This window comes from Doryrhamphus excisus, chromosome 1 (assembly GCF_030265055.1).
Source record: "Doryrhamphus excisus isolate RoL2022-K1 chromosome 1, RoL_Dexc_1.0, whole genome shotgun sequence".
NCBI classification, from domain to species: domain Eukaryota; kingdom Metazoa; phylum Chordata; class Actinopteri; order Syngnathiformes; family Syngnathidae; genus Doryrhamphus; species Doryrhamphus excisus.
The window spans coordinates 37,682,933-37,701,328 of NC_080466.1; the positions used below are offsets into that span (position 1 = coordinate 37,682,933).

General features: G+C 39.1%; 1 protein-coding gene across 6 annotated transcripts in view; it reads left to right on the forward strand.

Moving 5' to 3' along the window:
- celf4 (CUGBP, Elav-like family member 4) overlaps positions 1-18,249 on the forward strand; it is a 118,400-nt gene extending 100,151 nt beyond the window's left edge. For 3 of the 6 annotated variants that reach the window (XM_058070921.1, XM_058070904.1, XM_058070938.1), the window contains exons 5-14: positions 147-226; positions 661-801; positions 2,096-2,234; positions 2,706-2,858; positions 5,769-5,879; positions 6,300-6,362; positions 6,664-6,744; positions 8,207-8,350; positions 9,751-9,945; positions 13,179-18,249. In XM_058070921.1, coding sequence (XP_057926904.1) covers positions 147-226; positions 661-801; positions 2,096-2,234; positions 2,706-2,858; positions 5,769-5,879; positions 6,300-6,362; positions 6,664-6,744; positions 8,207-8,350; positions 9,751-9,878 — 1,040 coding nt within the window. In that variant the 3' untranslated portion in view covers positions 9,879-9,945; positions 13,179-18,249. The remainder of the gene's footprint in view (positions 1-146; positions 227-660; positions 802-2,095; positions 2,235-2,705; positions 2,859-5,768; positions 5,880-6,299; positions 6,363-6,663; positions 6,745-8,206; positions 8,351-9,750; positions 9,946-13,178) is intronic. The other 3 variants (XM_058070947.1, XM_058070930.1, XM_058070914.1) reach the window with 2 other exon arrangements.
- Positions 18,250-18,396: the final 147 nt, after the last annotated feature.

Here is an 18,396-nt window from a genome sequence, read left to right on the forward strand (position 1 = left end):
TGCCCTGTGATTGGCTGGCCACCAGTCCAGGGTGTACCCCGCCTCTCGCCCGAAGACAGCTGTGGTAGGCTGGGATGAATAAATATTGATATTATTTGTACGTGATGTTTTTTAACACGCTCCATGTGTCTCCTCTTTCTTTTCAGGCTGTGCATTTGTAAAATACTCGTCTCACGCTGAAGCTCAGGCGGCCATCGGTGCACTACACGGCAGCCAGACAATGCCGGTGAGTAGCTGTGCGTGAGAGCTTGTAGATTTATGTGAAGGAGGTGAGTCAGCGCAGAGGTGAATCACAACCAGCTTAATTACCTTCTAAAAGTTATAAAGTTATACTTTATTAATCCCTCTGTGGAAAAGTGTCCCCCGCCTTTGACCCATCCTGACTACATCAGGGGTGAAGTAAAGCTTTGAAGTAGAACGAAAGAAGCAAACACAGAGACCGGGTTGTCTCTATCATTTATCCTTCTTTCTTTGTATAGGAGGAAAATATATGCATGCTTTGTATGCCACGGGGGACACAAGCTGATGTCATGCATCCATCTGTACACACTAACCCACTGCCTGGTGTGTGTGTGTGTGTGTGTGTGTGTGTGTGTGTGTGTGTGTGTGTGTGTGTGTGTGTGTGTGTGTGTGTGTGTGTGTGTGTGTGTGAATGCACAGGGTGCCTCGTCCAGTCTGGTGGTAAAGTTCGCAGACACGGATAAGGAGCGCACCATTCGCCGCATGCAGCAGATGGCCGGTCAGATGGGCATCTTCAACCCTATGGCCCTGCAGTTTGGAGCCTACGGAGCCTACGCTCAGGCAAGGCCTTCACAAAGCATCTTTTTGTTTTTTTTTTCTAACACATTATTTCGGGACGGTCATTTTGAAATTTTGACAGCGTATTAGTCAAATGCTAGCATGCTAACAGTCAACCTAGCAAGACAGCCTCAAGTCCCAAAGTGTCCGGGCAGTCAGATAGTGTCCCCACATCATACCATGTGTGTATTTGCCTTTAGACATGAGTAAATTAGCTAAAATGCTAAAATGCTAACAGTCATCATGCTAGCACCTAGCAAGAGAGCCTCAAGTTTCAAAAGTGCCAAGGTCGTCCGAAACATCCCTACGCATGCACGGGGAGAACATGCAAATTCCACACAGAGATAGCCCAGGGTGGAATCGAACCCGGGTCTCCTAGCTGTGTCGCCTGCACGATAACCACTCATCGCCATGCAGCCCTAATAATAGTCATATCATGAAAAAACTTGTTTACAATCTTCTAAATGCACTTTTTAACATGATTAGAGCCCTCTAGGCATGAAATAACACCCCTATAGTCACTTTTTGACGCTCCTTATTTCCTAATATAGATCAGAGATTCCCATACTTTACCAACTCAGGTGTTTGTCTTATGTAAGGATTGCGAATGATGGGCAAACGTTTTTAATAAGTGTTGTTTTCTTTAAAAAAAAAACAAAAACATACAGTAGTACCCACAAGGGTATGTTTTTGACAAGTTGCTACATGCTACAATGATTTAACCATTTTTTTTCCTAAATTAATATTGTTACTGTACCTTTAAGGCACAAAAATCACCTTTTTTCTATGCAATGAATACTGTACTATACTAGACCTCTAAACTCTATTCATGATGTATTCCATTCTTTATTATTATACGCATGTACAGTAGCGCCAGTAGCGCCGTTATCGTTGTTGGTAGTCATATTACTCACGTGGAAGGTCACCAAATGTGGAGATGTGATTCAGAACGAACAACTATTTAGCAACAGTTGCTAACAACAATCACATTAGCCAGAACAGGAAGCATAATTCATTAAAAAAATAGCAAATAATCAATCACGCTTTGAAATAATATTTTTTATATAATTAATTTAAAAAAAAATTTATTCAAAAAATATTCACTTTTTTTTTTACATTAATCGCAGAATTAGCCTGCATTTTATTTATTTATTTAAAAATAGTGCAGTTCTTTTTTTAAATATTTTTCGCCAAGGTTATCCATACCATTAGAATCTCATACGGCTCCATGCTTTGGTCCCATTTAATGTGTTAATAGACAACATGATGGTAATTCCAAATGTCCTCCATCCTGTAGGTGCAGCAGCAGGCCGCATTGATGGCATCAGTAGGCCAGGGGGGCTACCTCAGCCCGATGGCCGCCTTTGCAGCCGCCCAGATGCAACACATGGCCACCATCAATGGCCTCCCCGGAGCCCCACTCACGCCCACGTCAGGTAACAGCGGTTGTATAAGTTATATATTGTATATAATTTCATTTATATCAGCTAAAAATGGAGACGCTTTATAAAAAAAAATGGAACAGCTGCAAAGCTAAAAACACAGGAAGTTCCATTGTGACTTCACAGCGGACTTAAAAGGCGATTTCTACGCTTTTTAGAAGATTACTTTGATTTAAAAAAAAGAAGGAAAATCCCTTATTAGTCACTATTTGATATCATGAAACACAGTTGATTCTTCTTTACATCTAAGATCCGCATCCTCTTGTATCACACAATGGAGTCGAGTGAGATAAGAAATCAGCCCTGACATTTAATGTCTTCACTGGACCACTGGACCGCCCCCTCTGACATTTGCAAGACTTACTTGGTGGCCAGTCAAAGTAAAACTTTCTATAATGTCCCGAGGGGAAATACAGGAAATTACTCACTGTTACACTCTCTGATTTTACTCCCTCATGGTTGCAGGCGGCAGCACCCCTCCAGGCATCAGCGCCCCCACAGTGACCAGCATCCCTTCCCCCATTAGCGTCAATGGTTTTACTGGCATGCCGCCCCCGCAAGCAAATGGACAGCCCCCTGCAGAGGCTGTCTTCACCAACGGGATACACCATTACCCTGGTAAGTCTGATAAACAACACTCCGTGTATCCATGGGGGCGTACCGGGAAAAACTATATGGAAAATTAAGCACCATGTTACATTCAAGATACTTTCCAGCATCATTCTAGCAGGGGGTGGGGGCCGAAATCCACCACCCGCCGCATTGGCAGATATGCTGCACTGAAAATATATTTTAGTTCAAGTCTGTTTATTAATAAAAGAAAGAAAAGTTATTATGTTGTACTTTTTTTATTTAGTATTTTATTTGCCAGCAGTTTGCAGTTCTTTTTTTATAATATTCATTCATTTTCTACCGCTTATCCTCACAAGGGTCGCAGGGGTTGCTGGAGCCTATCCCAGCTGTCTTCCGGCAAAAGGCGGGGTACACCCTGGACTGGTGGTCAGCCAATCACAGGGCACATATAGACAAACAACCATTCACACTCACATTCATACCTATGGACAATTTGGAGTCGCTAATTAACCTAGCATGTTTTTGGAATGTGGGAGGAAACCGGAGTACCCAGAGAAAACCCACGCATGTACAAGGAGAACATGCACAGAGATGGCAGAGAGTGTTTTTTTTAAATAATATAATTAGTATATTTTTATATATACTATCTATTATTTTTTAATTAAGATTCAAGATTTAACACTTTCAATGCAGAAAATAATCATTAAACTTAATTATTTTTTATATAATACTCACAGAGCAACAAACAACTTCATGCCTTTGTCTCCTTTCTGTGCCGTGAGGCATTCATGCACACTAGTAATTGTGAGCATTTGGCACAAGTTGTTTTTAATTTTTATTCATGTGCCCCCATGACAATTGGTGTATCCCTAAAGGTAGACATACCCAGTTGTTAAATGGCTTATTTACTTTTATTATTCTACTATATTGGGTAATATGAGTGTAAAGTTGACTATAGGGGTGTTATTTCATGACTAGAGGGCTCTAATAATGTTATTTAATGTATTTAAAAGGTATATTTATCAGTTAAGAATCCTATTCACTTAACCAATTAACCAACTTAAAAGGGATTACTGCATGAACTCTAGTGATATGGAAGGAAAACTTATGGATTCTATGCATGATCCACATGATTATATTTGGTATAGCAGACTTATAATACAAGCATATTTATTGTAACAACGGCAATGTCGAAGCAACAACATATATTTTCCCATAATTTCCAAGCATTTAGGGTGGTGGGCATCTTTCTTTTGTGAGAACAGGAACAACAACCACACACTCAGAGTAACCGGGGGAGGGGGCGGGGGGTTAAATTATATGCTCTCTATGCATTAGAAACACCATTATGTTGAGCTATGGTGCAGCCTGCTTCCACAAGGGGAAGCGGCAAAGCCAATGTACACACAGAAACTGATATTTTAACTTCAAAGCAGTTGGCGAGTTGGGGTTACATCATATAATTTTCATAACATTCATGCATAATATTTTTAAAAGCTTATAAATTATGTTAGAAGCTTTTACATTTTCTAGATTTACACAGAAGTAAGGCCATACTGTAAATTCTAAGAAGGATAATGTGCATGAAGCAGGCAATACATTGTCATCATTACGGTTAAGATTAGAGTATAATATTCTCATAACAATCAGGAACAAAAAGAATATGTTATGAATAATTCAAAGAGCTGTCAATATTGTGCACAGAAGTTTTGACGCAAAATCCCAAAAATGGTGGCTGTTTGTTTAGCGAGAGTCAATTACAAGCTATCATTGCACTCATAACGAGCTTGTCAACCCACTGGAAGTCCCGGGAGGTCATTATAAAAACACCATAACAGCCTGACTCATGGCGTCATCTTACTGAATTCATCACACACCAACTTAACACACAAAAAGTATGCCTCAGAATATATAAAAATATGTACCATTACGAGTTTAAAATGAAAAAGCCCAACATATATTAGCATTTTCATATAAGGCATTGTGTCCGAGCAATGTATTTATTGGGGAGCTGAAATGACATCAGCCTCCTCTGGCTCCCTCTGGTGGACAGAGGCAGACCAGCCTTGTTTGTTCAGTTTATTTGTTCACTTTAATGCCTGGTAAAGGTACATTTGTTTTTACAATTATAATAGCAACAACAATAACTCATAAGAGTGTAATTTAAGACCTTGTTTTCATGGTTTTCCTGATCATAACCAAAGTCACTTAAGTTCTTACATCAAGAGCGTATGAAATTGTACTGCAAGAAAAGAGTTCTTTTAGGTATTCCATGTTGTCGTGTTCATTGTATCTTCAGGAAACATACTTGTAGTGGTACCAGACATTAAAATTAACAAGAAATTGAAGAAAAAGGCAGCACTGATATTTTTTTCCCATGACTGTACCACAGTACCTTTTGAGTGTTAGGTTGCTGTGTGATGAGTTTAATTATGTTTGTAAGATGACACCGCAAGTCAGACTACAATACAACTACAATATGTCATTTTCTGAGGTGGGCTATATATATATATATATATATATATATATATATATATATATATATATATATATATATATATATATATATATATATATATATATATATATATATATATATATATATATATAAGGCATTGTGTCTGAGCAATGTATTTATTGGGGAGCTGAAATGATGTCAGCCTCCTCTGGCTCCCTCTGGTGGACAGAGGCAGACCAGCCTTGTTTCTTCAGTTTATATAGTGGGTTTATATGGGGAGGAGTTTATTTATATGGGGAGGAGATGAGAGTATGCATTGTATGAGTTTTAAAATGAAAAAGCCTAACATATCATTTTCATATAAGGCATTGTGTCCAAGCAATGTATTTATTGGGGAGCTGAAATGACGTCAGCCTCCTCTGGCTCCCTGCATTGTATGCCGAGCTGTGTTTATCCTTCCCTAGGTTTAATTAAAATGTTTCTTTTTGTGTTCCCAGTGTTACAGGAAGTGGTTTTTAGGGAGGAGTCTGAGAAAAATGGCCTGGGTGTAGCTCCAAGGAGTTGTTTTGGGGTTCAGGGTGGCTGCTTCCTTTCTTCTCTATCTGAAGGTAATGAACTTACTGTACCCTTTATCTGCAACTATGCCTTCATACTTGTTAAATCTTGAATAGTCATGGGGGGTTATAGTAGCTTTAATACATTTTTTTTATTTCCAACTATTTGGTGGGTTTGACTTTGAGGAAACAATTAAGCTTGTGAACACTGAAAGAGGTCAACGCCTCACACACTAAAATCTGACCTCTCCTTCCTCTTGCGTCTCTTCCCTCACGTACCATCCACCCACACCCACCCCCCACTTTTATTATATATTACTCTCACCTACCTCTGTGCCCTCTCCTCATCCCCTCCATCTACATTCTTACTCCGTCTCGCTGATTTTGTTACCCTTCCACACACCCACACCTCCGTCTATCCATCTTTATCCATGTTACCCTCCGCCTCTTTCTCCGTGTTCTCTTCTGGAACAGCTCAAAGTCCCACTGCAGCTGATCCTCTCCAGCAGGCTTACACGGGAGTCCAGCAGTATGCAGGTGTGTGCACGTGTGTGTGCATATGTGAGTGAGAGGTGCAGAGAGAGAGATAAAGATTTCTCTTTGTTTGCATTTGAATTTTCACCATGTAGAAAAAAGTGTCACGGCTGTACAACATCAATGTATTCTCTATAATGTGTGTGTGTGTGTGTGCAACATGTACACTCTATTGTCTGTTATCTGATCCATTGCCTGCTGCGCCGCGGTGTATATCATGTTGTTTATATATGTGGGTCTGTGTGGCACTGTCACGACTGTTATCTGATCCGTTTGTGTGTGTTTGTGTGTGTGCGCGCCTCAGCAGCCTACCCCGCTGCATACGGCCAGATCAGCCAGGCCTTCCCCCACCCTCCAACCATCATCCCACAGCAGCAACGAGAAGGTAACACGCGATATGCAACACTCATCAAACGTCTTCGGATGTGTATATTGTATGTAGAACTTAATGTAACACAGCTTTTTCGGAGACAATTTAAAAAAAAACTTGCTATGTTCTTTAGGGGGGTGAATGCATAGGTCAAGATGCGTGTATGCATGTTCATTGTAATAAAAAAAGGTCTTGGCATTTAAGAACATTTTAAAAAAAGACTACAAGCCAAGAGCGCATTCAGGACTGTGGCCTTGCTGCCCTCTTGTGGAAAACAAACAAAATAACGCACTAGCTTGTAGAAACAAGTACGTTTTTGTTATTTATACTATATAAATGCATCATTTGCTAAGATGCTCTGACAGTACAAAGTCAGATATTGAGCAGAGAACTTTCATTCAAATGTTATCCGACAAAGTATGCATTTAAATAATAGTGATCAATGCAAACATAATGGCTTTAAAAAGTCATAACTAACTTACCAAAAGAATCAAGAATATATCAACTTTACCAAAATCATCTGAGCTAAATCATAGAAATGTTGCCAAATTTATCTGCTGCTTGAAGTTTTGCTTCTGTTTAATTTCATTCATTTATCCATTTTGGAGCCTATCCCTGCTGTCTTCAGGAAAAAGGCGGGGTACACCCTGGACTGGTGGCCAGCCAATCACAGGGCACATATAGACAAACAACCATTCACACTCACATTTATACCTATGGAAGAGGTTAATAATAAAGAGGCTATTCATGGTGATTAATAATGATGAATTAATTTTAAAACTCTGATTAATCTGTGATTATTTTTTTCTTAGCACTCATTCCGCCGCTCTTAATTAGGAAGTTCATTTAAGTTTGCTGTAAAATACACAGCAAATCATTTAAACTTAACTTACGCAGTGTCTTTGAACGCAACCCCTCATTGCTCATAGCACAGTTTAAAGTGTGATTCCAATGTTATGTTAATAATAAAGTGACTATTCATGGTGATTAATAATGATGAATTAATTTTAAAACTCTGATTAATCTGTAATTTTTTTTTCTTAGCACTCACGCCGCCACTCTTAATTTGGATGTACATTTAAGTTTGCTGTAAAATACACAGCAAATTATTTAAACTTACGCAGTGTCTTTGAACGCAACCCCTCATTGCTCATAACACAGTTTAAAGTGTAATTCGAATGTTATTATAAAATGTTATTAGAAAATAAGACTATTCATGGTGATTCATAATGATTAATTAATTTTAAAACTCTGATTAATCTGTGATTAATTTTTTAAAAAAAATTAATTTATTTATTTATGCCATTTTAGCCAATGTCAAATTCTTTGTTTGCAAAGCTGAATTTCTAGGCACTCAAACGACGTCGATGAAAATGTTGTGCATTTTCTGTGTGTTCTCTCTGACTTCCCATGTCCCGACTCTCACCGTTTGTCTCCCCGCTCCTCTCTGTCTCTGTCTCTCTGTCCCCATGTGCAGGACCAGAGGGTTGCAACCTGTTCATCTACCACCTCCCTCAGGAGTTTGGGGATGGAGAACTGATGCAGATGTTCCTGCCATTCGGTAATGTCATCTCCTCCAAAGTGTTTGTGGATCGGGCGACAAACCAAAGTAAATGCTTTGGTGGGTAAAAATTAACAGAACCAGAAGATTATTGATTATTTATTCTGATTATTCTTTTTTTACTAATCATCTTCTTTACTGCAGCCCCTTGCTAACCTCCCGGCACCTCCCTGTTTCAAACCAAATGCACCTAAGAAAGATTTGAAGTAGAGTTGTGCAAATGATATTTGTTTACAACATGCTGGCTATCTCGTAATGATATAAGTAATGATGAAGAATGATTTTGACACAAAATTGGATAGTGATGAGTACATCAGTTGGCTCCTGGATGAATATCCACTAGTACCTGTATATAATCTAATACACAAACTGTATCAAAAAACATACATCAGAGCATGTTTTTTAATTGTGGTAGTGGTTTACCACATCTCAGTATGAGGCATTTCTACCGATACACATGCTTCATTTCAAACCTGAATTGTGCATATTTATTAATGCATCTCTTGGAGCTCCAGTGTACCTAATAATGTGCCCAGTCACTGTATTCCAAATTTGAGATACACATTTTTAATTTGCAACTCGAATGTAGCACAACTTGTGTCGATATTTTGCTTTTAAACTCCATCAGTCAGCTCATATTGTGATTTTGGTTGCATGCTACTCTCCTGTTATTGTGATCCTGTTGTTGTTGTTATTTATAAAAAAAAAAAGTATTGTAATATGATCTTGTGTTGCTTATAGATATTGAATTATGTGGAAATGTTGATATGAAACATGCACAAATATTCAATGAACCTCACAAGTAAGGATGGTTCGATACCACTTTTTCATGTCTGATGTATAACGATACAACCTTCTTTTCTACTTTATTGCAGTAGTGATGTACTCCTAGTATAGATTCATTCATTTTCTACTGCTTTTCCTGGAGCCTATCCCAGCCAATCACAGGGCACATATAGACAAACAACCATTCACACTCACATTCATACCTATGGACAATTTGGAGTCACCAATTAACCTAGCATGTTTTTGGAATGTGGGAGGAAACCGGAGTACCCGGAGAAAACCCACGCATGCACGGGGAGAACATGCAAACTCCACACAGAGATGGCCGAGGGTTGAATTGAACCGTGGTCTCCTCGCTGTGAGGTCTGCATGCTAACCTCCTAGTATAGATATTTCATGTAATATAATATATTATAGACAGCTTTTTATTGAAACTTGAAACACACATAATAGCATTTTGTAATATACCATAATTGTAAATGTTTTACCAAATTCTTGTTTTTGAAACGTCCATAGTAGTCCCACACAGTAGATGAACCACAATCTGTCCACAATCCAGTAAATTTGGTCAGTGTGGTATCGAACCCTCCCTACTCACAAGTCATGTTTTGTAAGCCGTCATCCTCAAACCAGTATTGAACCGTGCTCTTTTTTTTTTTTTACCCCTCCCTCAGGCTTTGTGAGCTTCGACAACCCGGGCAGTGCTCAAGCTGCCATCCAGTCAATGAACGGCTTCCAGATCGGCATGAAAAGACTCAAGGTGCAGCTGAAGAGGCCAAAGGATGCAAACCGCCCCTACTAGCCCCGGCCCCAGCCAGCTGCTGCCATCCATGGCGGCCGGGGTAGCTGTCGCACACAGGGGAAGACAGGTGAGACCCTGAACTCACCGGGGGAAACATTTGCGGTCACGCGAGTTTGATGGGTGATTAACTGAGAGTCGACGCACATCGTATTGACGGATGATCCCCGCCTGATGTGGTTTCACTAACCTTTTTCGAAATGCCATAAACATTTGCAGATGACTAATAAAAAGCGTATCATCTGCAAATTGCTAGTAAAGAACAGTGATGTAGCATCGCTGAGAGTTCAAGCGGCCATTTGTAAATGTTAATTTCGCTATCGTCGTTTGGACTGATGACCGTGTAAAGCTTTACAATAGTCCACTGATAAGCTACATCTGCTAGCGACTGTAGGAGTTACAGACAACGCTTTATACTGTACACCATATGGACAAAAGTACTGGGACACATTCTTGGTGATACATGGAAATATCCACATGTTTATGCCGGCCAAGCTAATGATGCTAAATACCACGTAACATCGAATTTTACGAATTCACTCTATCACTGCTAATTTGATGCATTATTCCCTAAATTAAGCATTTTCAAGCACCAAAATGACTTAACAGGCATTCAAAAGATGCATTCAAGGACATCGACACCGGGTGTCATTTTTGGTTAAACACAATCACTAGACTTGATCGCCCAAACAACAGACATTTATTGCAGGTTTGAATATCAGCTTTACAATAGGCACAATAATAAACTTGTGGCCAGATGAAACTCACCTCTGACCCCCAACATCGCTTCCTGTCACGCTAACTTCCAGGGAACACATTTATACAAACACACACAAGCACGAGTCTTATTTACTCTTATTATATCTACTATATTGGGTAATACAGGGAGTAAAGTTTACTGTAGGGGTGTTAGTTCATGTCCAGAGAGCTCTAATAATGATTTTATAAAACATATGTAGAAAGTTTATAACACACACGAGTACAAGTCTTATTTACTCTTATTATGTCTACTATATTGGTTAATACGGGGAGTAAAGTTTACTATAGGTGTGTTAGTTCATGTCCAGAGAGCTCTGATAATGATTTTAAAAAAACATATGTAGAAAGTTTATAACAACACACATTAGCACAAGTCTTATTTACTCTTATTATGTCTACTATATTGGGTAATACGAGGAGTAAAGTTTACTATAGGGGTGTTAGTTCATGTCCAGAAAGCTCTAATAATAATTTTAAAAAACAAATGTAGAAAGTTTATAACAACACACACGAATACGAGTCTTATTTACTCTTATTATGTCTAAGGGAGTCCAATTCCTTTTTTCTATACTTAATTCTCTCTGTCTGTGTACTGGCTAATTGTCCCAATACTTTTGTCCCGATGAAGTACAAAATGAAGGACAAAAACACACCCTTTCAAGGCTTCACCATTCACATGCTGTGTGAGCTCGTCATTCTTATGTAAACAAGCAATTTTTATGGAATTTTCTCCAACAAGACTGCAGTGAGTGACCCTGTGTGTTACACTGTAGGTAACAGATAATTGGTAAATGGTTCAGCGTGTTGCAGAGAGAAGGAATTGCCTCCCAAGGAAAAGGCATTTATTACCCCTAAGGCGAGTAATTGTGCCGTTCCTCTTTGTCTCCTCCCTTCATCTGCGTGATGGAGAGTTCGGGCTGTGTCGTTCATTCAGTGCTGATGACTTAATTCAAGGGCAACTTATCACCCACTCACAAACGAAGTGAACCATACAAAGAATGTGTGCTAAGACAAAGCACTGCAGAGGGAAAAAAAAAACAGGGCAAACGCATACAAATGTGCCTCCAAATATGTGGCGCCATTCCTTCTCATACACAGAAATATTCCAAACAAGGTGACAGTTTATTATGCTGTGGCATTTCAGCAAATACACAAGCCTTTTGTGATTGACTGTGAGTATGCCCAAATAGTCCAAAAACACTACGAAAGACACTTTGTGATTCCAAAAAACAAACATATACAAATTGGAAAATGCACTTCTGCTATTTTGCGGACATTTTTTCCGGCATAAAACTGCACCAAACATGTTCTCTTCAATTGTGGAGTTGCATCATCCCCTCTTTGTGCCTCTCGCTCAAAAAAAAATGTACAAGACACATAAATACGTAGTATTTAAGTATTTATTTTTTATTATAAATTACTATTCTCATTTCAGACCACGATAGGTAAAAGTAGGATTCATTTTTCATAAATTAGAGCATAGAAAACCGACCTTTACGACTTTCTGAATACAGGTTTTAACTTTAGAGCCCACCACACGTGATATAGCACCCCTTTAGTGTCATTTACACTAATAAAACCCAATATAGTAGCTATAATAAGAGCCAATTTAAGCCATTTAAGTCATAAATAAGAGTCATGTTCAAGTGTGTTACTATAAATGGTTTTGTGGGGGAGGCAGACAGGAAGTTGAGTTTCCGATTTGCGTGGTATGAGTAACAAATTTGTTTATTAGGGATTATTGTGCCTGCTGTGAAATTATTTAAAACCGGCCTGGATCAAGTCTGATCCTTGTGTGTCTCACTGAACATTACAGTAACATTACTGACACCTAGTGACCAGTGTAGAACACTACATTTCATCAACATCTTTGTGTTCCTTACCTAAGCATTTGTCACTTTGTTTGTCAACACTCATAAATACGTAGTGCCCTCGTCAGTGCATGGCGCAGTGCTTAGAAGACAGATAGAGTTGTTCATTGTTCCGTGTGCGTTCTTTGAATCAACAAACCACACACACACACAATAAAGATGATGATATGAGTCAGTCCCAGTCAGGAATCAATCTATAGTGCCCCATCTCTAAAAGAACCACTATTCATTCTTCATAAAAGATGCTTTGTTTTGGCACTGAACTAATTTGTTAGGTGCAACAATGTAAATTGTTGTGTGAATGTGAGTGTGAATGACTGTGGTGGTACCCTGTAAATAAATGAATGAATAACTTTCTATTGTGGGCTGCACGGTGGTTAGCGTGCAGGTCACACAGCTAGGAGACCCGAGTTTGATTCCACCCTCGGCCATCTCTGTGTGGAGTTTGCATGTTGTCGACTCCAAATTGTCCATATGAATGGTTGTTTGTCTATATGTGCCCTGTGATTGGCTGGCGACCAGTCCAGGGTGTACCCCGCCTCTCGTCCTAAGACAGCTGGGATAGGCTCCAGCACCCCCCGCTACCCTTGTGAGGATAAGTGTTAGAAAATGAATGAATAAATGAACGTTCTATTGTATTTGATTGAGTGTTTTTCTGTCTTTTGTTTCCCAGGTTTTATAGAGCTGAATCATATGTTGACTATTTGCTACCCGCTACAGAACGCAAACTCAACATCTGAAACGCTGAGGCTGCTTCAGAAGGAGAGGACATCGAGAGCGAGAGAGAGAAAGAGAAAGAGAGCAATCAGTCATGGAAAATTCCTTTTGGATGTACTAAAAAAAAAAACACAACAACTTTGGAACTCAGTGAGAATTTCTACCACCTTGGTTTGCCCTTGGACCTTTTCTTCTGCACATGTAAACACACCTCCTTCCTCCCAGAACCCTGCTTGAATGACAGCTACTCTACCTTTTTCTGGACCACAAAAAACTTTTGACTTCAGCAATGAAGGGAGGGAGAGGTAAAAAAAAAAAAACAAAAAACATGTCACCAATTTTCAATGACCAACCCCACTGAACTTTTAAAGGGAACATGGATGTCAAAAGTCCAACAAGAACATAAGAAACTTTTTAAAAACCGAATAGAGGATTGCCCAAGGAGATGTTTTCTGTAAAATGTTTTATGTTTGGGGCCAGTTGACTTTGAAGAGACTTGAAACAATTCCAGAAGAGGGACCTTTAAGTAAGGGAATGTGATATTATCAGGACACAAATTGGCTTCGATTTGGGATGGCCGTCTTTAGCTTCGGAGTGCCTGTCCGTTTCCAGGGGATACTGTTGCCAAGGAGAACCATAGCAACGGTCTCCAGGGAGTCTTACCTGTCATTCCTTAGTTGTTTTAGGGACCAAAAGACCAAACGTTTTTATTGCTGAGGACTTGTAGCGCTAATATACTTGGACCACTCCATCTCTTTCCGTCAGCGTTAAATGACTCAACAAGAGTTGGACTAAAAAGAAGTGTACATTTCCAGTATATGTATTCATACACACATATACACATCCGTGTGTATATACATATACATATATATATTGCCAACACGCTTTTGGAATACAGGCAAAACTATTTCGGATGACCAAAATGGGGTCTCTCGCTTTGTTCGTTTACAATTACTCCAAATATTTATTTTTTGGCTCTCTTCTCATTTTGTCTTGGGAGGGATGGAGAGTGCATGGGAGGGGCTGCTCCGCATCACAGCCTTATCTTTTTTAACTTAACATCCTAACCTCATAGATAAGAGTAACATCGGAAAACGTTTGAAGTATATGAACTTGTTTATATTTGCAGTACATATATATGTATAACAAGCATTCAAGAAAATGTATTCATATATACAGCGTATATGGATAAGCAGATATTAATCACAAGCAAAATATATGTACTTATACACACATATTGGATATATGTGTGTTTGTATATACGTACAACAGCTAGCTGCATTTTCCCCCCCCCACACCTTTGGTAGATTTTAGCTGGAGTTTGAAACATTTGCTCTGCTTGGGATGAATGGCAAAAAACCGGCAGCTCCCAAAAACTGCAGGCATTCCTATCTCTGATGACCTATATGCTGACACACAGTAATACAGTATTGCTAGAAGATATACATATATGTGTGACAATGCACATTATGGTGTAAATATTGTCTGAAAAATGCAAAAAGCCACATCTCAGTAGCAGGCTTCAAGAAAAAAAAAATCAGGCTCAAGTATTTTAGAGGAAAAGGACAATTATCTTCGACTCTATTCCAGACATATCTTTTATGCTTTTGAACGCACGCGCATCCACACACACACACACACACACACACACACACACACATACAAGTTCTCTTTGAAACTTGAAATACGTCTCACAACCCTTGCTCTCTTCTGCATACAGTAAAGTGCATGTAGCGTCCGGGCTGTCACCATGTCAAGGTGTGCCTTGTCACCTGCGGAATCTGCCATCAAACACTGTGCTCTCCCCACAAAAATATAAAAAAAAAACAAAAAAAAAACACACACACACCTCTGCAAGCAGCCAGCGCACTATTATGATGTCAAAACTCCAAACAGACTCATATCCGTTCTCAGCATGCAATGTCTACAGGAACAAACTAAACACTGTCTATCCATTAAATGTCTTTTCGGGGGGGGGAATGAAGCAACATCTCATCACATCATGAACCTTCAATTAAATGGTTAAAAATGGGCATTAGCACACCTGCAAGCACAGCTACGAACTATCAAAGCTGCAGGCAAGGCACCTGTGATCAAGTCGACATTAAGAATAACACGAAATTGTCAAAGTAGGCAATAAAAGGGCAAAGAAAGCTGTTCTGCTACTGACTCGTATTTAGTGACCATTCTTGGCATGAAGCCTCCATTCTGATGTAATTAGATATATTTTTAAAAAACACTATAAAGTGGAGCAATAAGTATGAAAAAAGAACATGTATCAGTCATAGTCACCGAGACAGGATTTATATGACTTTCCGGTCTAAATACAGTACATATAACAAAAGGTCACCAGAGTTATTGGCCATGCTGGAGATTACTCATTGAATATTTATACTTATTTATGCGAATTTTTATAGGGCTATATGACACTTGGGACGACCAGTTTCCTGTCGGGTGTTACTAGTTTTCCTATAAATTCTTCATTATTCCACATCCAACCTTTTTAGCTTATTGAATAATTTAGCTCCTAACAATCACAAAGGCAAAAAAAAAATATTTTTGTTAGACTGATAATAAAATGGGGCGGCACGGTGGTCGAGTGGTTAGCGCGCAGACCTCACAGCTAGGAGACCAGGATTCATTTCCACCCCGTGCATGCGTGGGTTTTCTCCGGGTACTCTGGTTTCCTCCCACATTCCAAAAACATACCAGGTTAATTGGCCACTACAAATTGTCCATAGGTATGAATGTGAGTGTGAGGAGACCAGGGTTCAATTCCACCCTCGGTGGATCTCTGTGTGGAGTTTGCATGTTCTCCCCCGTGCAAGTGTGGGTTTTTACTCCGGTTTCCTCCCACATTCCAAAAACATGCTAGATTAATTAATTGACGACTCCAAATTGTCCATAGGTATGAATGTGAGTGTGAATGGTTGTTTGTCTATATGTGCCCTGTGATTGGCTGGCAACCAGTCCCCGCCTCTCGCCCGAAGACAGCTGGGATAGGCTCCAGCACCCCCGCGACCCTCATGAGGAAAAAGCGGTAGAAAATGAATGAATGAATGAATGAATGATAATAAATGTCCCGAGCATGGCAAAAGCAGCGACCGGCTGCCTTTGAGCAAGCCGCAGTAACAGCTTAAGCTACAGTAAATCAGCTAAATATGTCCTGAGCCCGCTTTGACTGCACTGCAAAAATAAAAAAAAGAAGAGCGCGTTGACGTGGAGTCGTTCCATCCACATCACATCATATTCATTCGACCGCAAGTTTACATACATGAGGTATCAGACGACAAAAAAAAAAAGTCTCAAAAACGACACCGGACAGAGCAGAAGTTTGAATATAAATATATATATATAGAAATGTAAACATAAACCGATGAATATACTGTAAATTCTTTTGTTTTTGCTCCGTTTTCCTCTGTACATAGGTTTGCATATTTTATAGGACTTTTACTTCTATCTACAAGGACTGGATAAAGTACTTTAAATACTCAAAAAATATATATATATGAAGGAAAACATGATATTGCTCATTTAAAAACCAGGTACAAAAAAGTCGCTAGGATACAGTGCAAAATGTAGGACCTGACCAAGGCATTTATCCAGAAAACAGTCAGGGAGAGCATTGACCTCAGTTAGAGCTTAGACACACGTTGACCTATTTTATAAAAGAAATATACTTTCATGGCTTTTTGTTCATTTGTCTATTTATTTATAAGTCATGTCTGAGATGATATGCATGCTTTCATGGCATTATTTTTCTATGAGTTGGTACGTGACCAAATAGTTTTTATATATGACACGCATGGGCCGCCTGGGTTGTGGTCCATAAACAGATGATCATTGTTCCTGTCTTCAGGACCATGCCTTCAGCACTTCTTAGAAGACGGACATAAAAAAAAAAAACAGCTCCTATTGACCAAGTGATGTCAAAAAAAAAAAAAAATTGTAATCTTTTATTTGCATTGTTTATTTATTTATTTGTCCAAGTGTTTATTTATTTATTTGTGCGGTTTGATCCAAGATCTGAGCTCTATTATTGCCATGGAGAGGGGTCTTGCATAAAAGTGCCACTTTGTATCCACCATCACTTTACCTCTTTAATGTTGGAAAATCTCCAAAACAACTACGACGGAATAGTCTACTTCCTGTTTGAGAGCAATGCAGTCGGCTACTGTGTTTCTAAGCCTTATGTACATTTCTGTTTATAACTTATTGAAGCCGCTTTGTCGGTTTTTAAAGGGGAACTATGATGATTGCATTATTATACTTATGCAGTATAATGTATATATAGTGCTAATGCTCATATCAAATCTGGCTTCCACCTGCTCAGAGTAGATACGTAGAGCCAGAAATAATCATACTTGGTCCCTTTGGAAAATGTAAATTGATTCTTGTGGGTTTGATGCAAAAAAAAAAAAGATAATAATAATACCCTAGTTTAGCGCCCCTGTTTTAACTGTACAATCAAACATATGTGAACAACTTTTGCCTTGGAGTCACAGTGAGCTTCTGCAGTGTAAAGTGCTAAATTCATAATGACATAAAACAGAATTCTGGTCCTAAAAAAAAAAAAAAACATTATTCCCCTCCTTCCATGTTCTTGCTTTGTATTGTTTGACAGAGCTCTGATCTTGTTCAACTGAGAGCCAAAGTCAATGAAATCTGTACTTTGCCATTTAAAACTAATCTGAGTTACTGTCATTTTTATGTACTTCCAGACAATTCATTTTTGGAAAAACTCAACAGTCACTGAAACATCTGACATCATGTGTGATAAAAAGGGATCATGGAAAACTGTATTTCCCAATTTCAGCACACAAGAGAGTGGGGGAAATGAATGTCGCATAATCAAGCTTTGCCAGGTTTCTGAAGAACTAAGCTTCTGATTGGCCAGTGCGCTTTAGGCTCCCGTCCCTGACTTTCAAAACGGCACCATTCTCTTGTTCCCTTGACTCCTTTTTTGTAATTTTGAAATGAATGATGCGTCTCAGCTTAGGCCAATAATAAAGCACAGTCTAGAAGAACGTGTCATGTGTTTGGTGTCTTCAATGTTGAGAACGTGCCGTGCTGGAAATGAGACTCAATTGTCGCAATACTTTTGTTTTTGCTGCCATGTTTCATGAGCTGAACTTAAAATTTCCAAACGTTTTCTTGGTGAAACCTTGGACCAG